We start from the raw sequence: 4,695 nt of genomic DNA, 5'->3' as shown, positions 1-4,695 counted from the left end.
ATTGACACAGCCATGACTTCTAGTTAAATTCAGTGTGGCTAAAATGAAAAGCTTTGTTAAAATATGCAAGCACGCGGAAGTCAAAGTCAGCTTTATTGTAAACAAATTCTACATGTGTTTTACATCCAGAAATATCGTTTCCCACAGTGTGACATGTAGCCTATACATAAAACAAAAAGGGCCTAGATAAACGGGGTATACAGTTTAAAATGTTAATATATTCAAAGTGTTCAAAGTGCAGTTTCAGTGCAAGTCAGTTGAAACGATCTTAAGTTGGCGTGACGTTGAAGTCGTGCGACCCTGCTGCTGTACTGGCTTGTAGTTCGTTTATAGCATAACGTTAGCATTTCGCTTTTGGCGACTAGATTTATGATTCAAAAATTATAAAAGTAGGAGAGACATGTGGAGATTATCCGGCTGAACAAAACGTGATCCTTCTCTTAAATGTGTGTCAACCACAGACCTTATTTCGAGCTATTTCCCAAAATCCTATGGAGAAATTGCATTGCGTTTTTGACGAAGGAACCAGAAGAAGTTTACATCCGGGTTTTAGGACGCGTCACTGCGGTTCTCTATTCACCTCTATAGTAAATGGTGTCACTGTCACTACCCGATCCGTCCCCCTGCCCGATCGGTACTGCGCATGTGCGAGATGGTCCGCCATATTGGACAACTCCGGACGGCAATCCAAGATGGACACTTGACACAGTGGCTTTTAGCAAAGCTCAAAAAGAAAAACCGAGAGAGATGAGTTATTGTTATTACAACGTGACTTCACTATTATTTAACAACTCTTTTTATTGGGTTCTTTTATTTAGTTAAGTACATTGTCAGAATAAGTGAGGAATGAATTTAACTTCTGTTGGACAGCCATATGCCATACATGTTTGTATACATTCACAGTAAATATGTATTCAGTATGATAGCTGTCTAACAGAAGTTAAATTCATTTCTCACTTAACTGACAATGTACTTAACCCCAAATAAAAGAACCCAATAAAAAGAGTTGTTAAATAATAATGAAGTCACGTTGTATTAACAATAACTCATCTCTCTCGAGTTTTCTTTTTGAGCTTTGCCAAAAGCCACTGTGTCAAGTGTCCATCTTGGGTTGCCGTCCGGAGTTGTCCAATATGGCGGACCATCTCGCACATGCGCAGTACCGATCGGGCAGGGGGACGGATCGGGTAGTGACAAATGTCATATGAGCCTCATGCTAACCGGAGATGAAGGATTTTCAGAATAAAAGCTTAACAACTGGTTGTGCACAAGAACTTCTGGTTTTTCAGTATAAAACAGCATTTAAACTGACGGTATGTTTAAGGTGCACGATGCTATCAAAACATTGATTTTAATTTCTAACACTGCAAACTGCTGAACTTAGCGGAGAAATGCTTTGAATCAGAATTGTTAAAGCTCAAATGCACTGACTTTGTTGAAAGCTTGAAAGTGAAATGTAAACTGGAAGAGTAGGACAAATAGTGATGAAGCTTAATATTTCAAAGAAAAGTGGAAAAGGTTTAAACAACAACAGTAAATGTGTATTAAAGCAACCGTCCTGTGAAATATAGCTATGCGTAAAAAGATGTTTCAGTGAGGGAGGGGTCAGACTGAGCGAGGATGAACACTGTGCTTTGCTTCAGGAGGAAACTCAGTTTTAGTCTCAGGTCACTTCCACATGTTCTCCATCAGCTTCGTGGCACCCCGGACACAACACAAGAACAACATCCTGTTTTTGAAACACAAACCTTTATTGATGATCCAAACATTTGATCACACATCCCATCAGTAAAGTGTGTCCAATGATTTCATGACCAGCTTCTCTTTCTCCGCCATGATGTGTTTCATCTCCGCTGTTTCAGAATCAGACATGATTTACTTATTGATTATTATCATGAGTTATGTTCTATAAAACATCAGAGTGCCCACTTTACATTTGGACAACAACAACAACAACAACTAGTCTGCAAAAAAATAACATTTTATTTCCCGAGCAAAGACTCTCAGCTATTTACAGCAGAATAATGAATGATGTACTTATTGATTATGATCATGATAAGTTATGTTCTATAAAACATCAGAGTACCCACTTTCTATTTGGACAACAACAACAACAACAACAACAACAACGACAATTAGTCTGCAAAACAATAACTGTAATGTTATACCATGTATTTCCAGAGCAAAGACTCTCAGCTATTCACAGCAGAATAATGAATGGTGTTCTTATTGATTATGATGACGACAGCAAGTCATATCATTTTGAATAAACACGTGATGATGAAATAAGTGTGATAACCATCTGGGAACTCATGTGTTTGTTAATTTGGGCGACAATAACATTTAATCTGTCAGAATAATACATGTGATTATAAATGCCTCTGTTGTTTTAGAACCAGAATAACATGTGTAGAATAAAAGAAGCTCTGCTGCTTCCTCTCTGAAGACTCGTGCGCTACGAGAGAAACGACAACAAGAATCAAAAGAAACATCCAACACATATTTAGAGCAAAGTTTACACATCGGTTCAGGTGAACAAGGATCCTCCTGAGCAGCGACAGCCTCCATGGCTACACAGACACAGGAAGGAGCCGGAAGAAAGTCCAACATCTACAGAACAACTCAAGATGTTGAAGCCCCACCCATCGTGTTTGATTGACAGCTGATCTCTGCAGTGAAGACATGGACAATCAGCTCTGAAGGACACACGGTGAGTTTAAGAAGTAGAAGAGTTCCTCCAAGGACTTCAGGCTATTTGAGTTTACAAAACTCAGCAGTGGCTCCATAACAAAGAGAAACTCCAGCATGCAGCGGCTGAGTGAACGTGGTCTGGACTCTGTGGAGGAGAGTCGTGGTTTCAGAGACGCTGTAGAAGGACAGAACACCTGCTCTGTGATCCAGGTACACTCCTACTCTGGAGGACAGAGGACCTGAGACGGGAGTGCTGATTCTGTTGTAAAGAAATGAATAACGGTTTTGGTCACAATCTAAGGACCAAGATTTGTCATTGTCTCCAAATACACTTTCCAGCCCTGCTCTGCTGATACTCTTGTATGCGACTGCTACACCAACTGCTCCCCCTCTCCACTCCACCTCCCAGTAACAACGTCCAGTCAGACTCTCTCTGCTCAGGACCTGAGGGTAACAAGTGAATCTGTCTGGGTGACGAGAATAAGGCTGTCCTTGTCTCATGCGTGTTGCTTTTCTGCTCCCCTCAGATAATACCAGCAGTGTGCCTGCTGTGTTTGGATCCAGAGTGATCTCCTGTGAACACGTGAAGAACCCAGCTCTGGAGGCGGGCTCTGCTGCTGACGGGAAAACCTCCACTTCAGTCGGTGAGACGTTCGTCCATTCCTCTCTCAGGACGTCCTGTAGTTTGTCTCTGACTGCTGACAGGGCCGCCGTCACGTCCTCAAAGTAGCTCAGAGGACGGATGTTGGTGCTGGAGGAGTGTGTAGCTCCACTGAGGGGGGCTGGCAGTGAGGAGGGGTAGCTGAGCAGGAACTGGTTGTGGTCCTCTGTGTGAGACAGCAGCTCCAGCTCAGCGTCTCTCCTCTTCAGCTCAGAGATCTCCTGCTCCAGCTTCTCCTGGAGCTCTCTGACTCGACTCACTTCTCTCTCCTGCTGGGATCTGAGCTGCTGCTTCACGTCAGAGCTTCTCTTCTCCATGAGACGGATCAGCTCAGTGAACGTCTTCTCGCTGTCCTCCACTGCTTTATCAGCAGAGCCATTGACGGCCTGCACCTCCTGCTGAAGCAGCTTCACCTCCTTCTCTCCGTCCTGGATCCTCTGCTGGATGTTGAGTCGACTCCCCTCCAGCTCTCTCTGCCTCTCAGTCCTCTCTGCTGCAGCCGACACCGTGTCGTGGCCTTTGTGTTCGTCCACAGAGCAGAGAGAACAGATACTCTGCTGATCAGTGCGGCAGAACAGCTTCATAACCTCGTCGTGACGAGAGCAGATGTTCTCCTGGAGCTCCTTGGAGGGCTCCACCAGCTTGTGCTTTCTAAAGACAGGTGATTCATAATGAGGCTGGAGGTGTTGGTCACAGTAAGAGGCCAGACACACGAGGCAGGACTTACAGGCTCTCAGCTTCCTCCCAGTGCAGACATCACAGGCCACGTCTCCAGCTCCAGCATAGCAGAGATCAGCAGGAGCAGCTGGGGGTCCAGTCTTCTTCAGCTCCTCCACTAAATCTGCTAGCATGGTGTTCTTCAGCAGGACAGGCCTCGGTGTGAAGCTCTGCCTGCACTGAGGGCAGCTGTGGATCAGCTCTCCATCCCAGTGCTGTGTAATACACTTCATGCAGTAGCTATGTCCACAGGGAATAGTGACCGGATCCTTCAGTAGATCCAGACAGATGGAACAAGAGAAGGTTTCCCGGTCCAGCTGAACTCCTTTCTGCGCCATTTCACCTCTCAGCAGCAGCGAGTGTGTGAGTTTCACTTCCTCAGAGCTGAAACTAGTGTGACAGGTTATCTGAACAGGATGTGTGTGGGCGGTGAATGTGGCCTATCAGCTCGTGTGCTTTACCCACATGTTGGTTCCTCCCCTCCTCCTCAGTGTGGATCTGAAGGGGAGGAACCAGGAAGTACAGAGTGGAGCTGGCTGCGTCTGAGAGCAGGAAGGAGAGGGAGTTTGATATGATGAAGTAGTAGTAGTAGTAGTAGTAGTAGTAGTAGTAGTAGTAGTAGTAGT

General features: G+C 44.9%; 1 protein-coding gene across 1 annotated transcript; it reads right to left on the bottom strand.

Moving 5' to 3' along the window:
- Positions 1-1,730: 1,730 nt before the first annotated feature.
- On the bottom strand, positions 1,731-4,495 carry LOC117444728 (E3 ubiquitin/ISG15 ligase TRIM25-like). Its single transcript, XM_034080151.2, has one exon. The coding sequence runs from the start codon at positions 4,405-4,407 to the stop codon at positions 2,752-2,754; it is 1,656 nt and encodes a 551-aa protein (XP_033936042.1). The 5' UTR covers positions 4,408-4,495; the 3' UTR covers positions 1,731-2,751.
- Between the last annotated feature and the right edge of the window lie 200 nt (positions 4,496-4,695).

This window comes from Pseudochaenichthys georgianus, unplaced genomic scaffold, assembly GCF_902827115.2.
Source record: "Pseudochaenichthys georgianus unplaced genomic scaffold, fPseGeo1.2 scaffold_909_arrow_ctg1, whole genome shotgun sequence".
Lineage (NCBI taxonomy): Eukaryota > Metazoa > Chordata > Actinopteri > Perciformes > Channichthyidae > Pseudochaenichthys > Pseudochaenichthys georgianus.
The sequence above is the reverse complement of the archived record's forward strand: the minus strand, read 5'-3'. Positions and strand labels throughout refer to the sequence as shown.

What these genes read in the sequence shown, in the direction of transcription:
- LOC117444728 (XM_034080151.2), bottom strand. Translation starts at nt 4,407, where the DNA reads ATGGCGCAGAAAGGAGTTCAGCTGGACCGGGAAACCTTCTCTTGTTCC.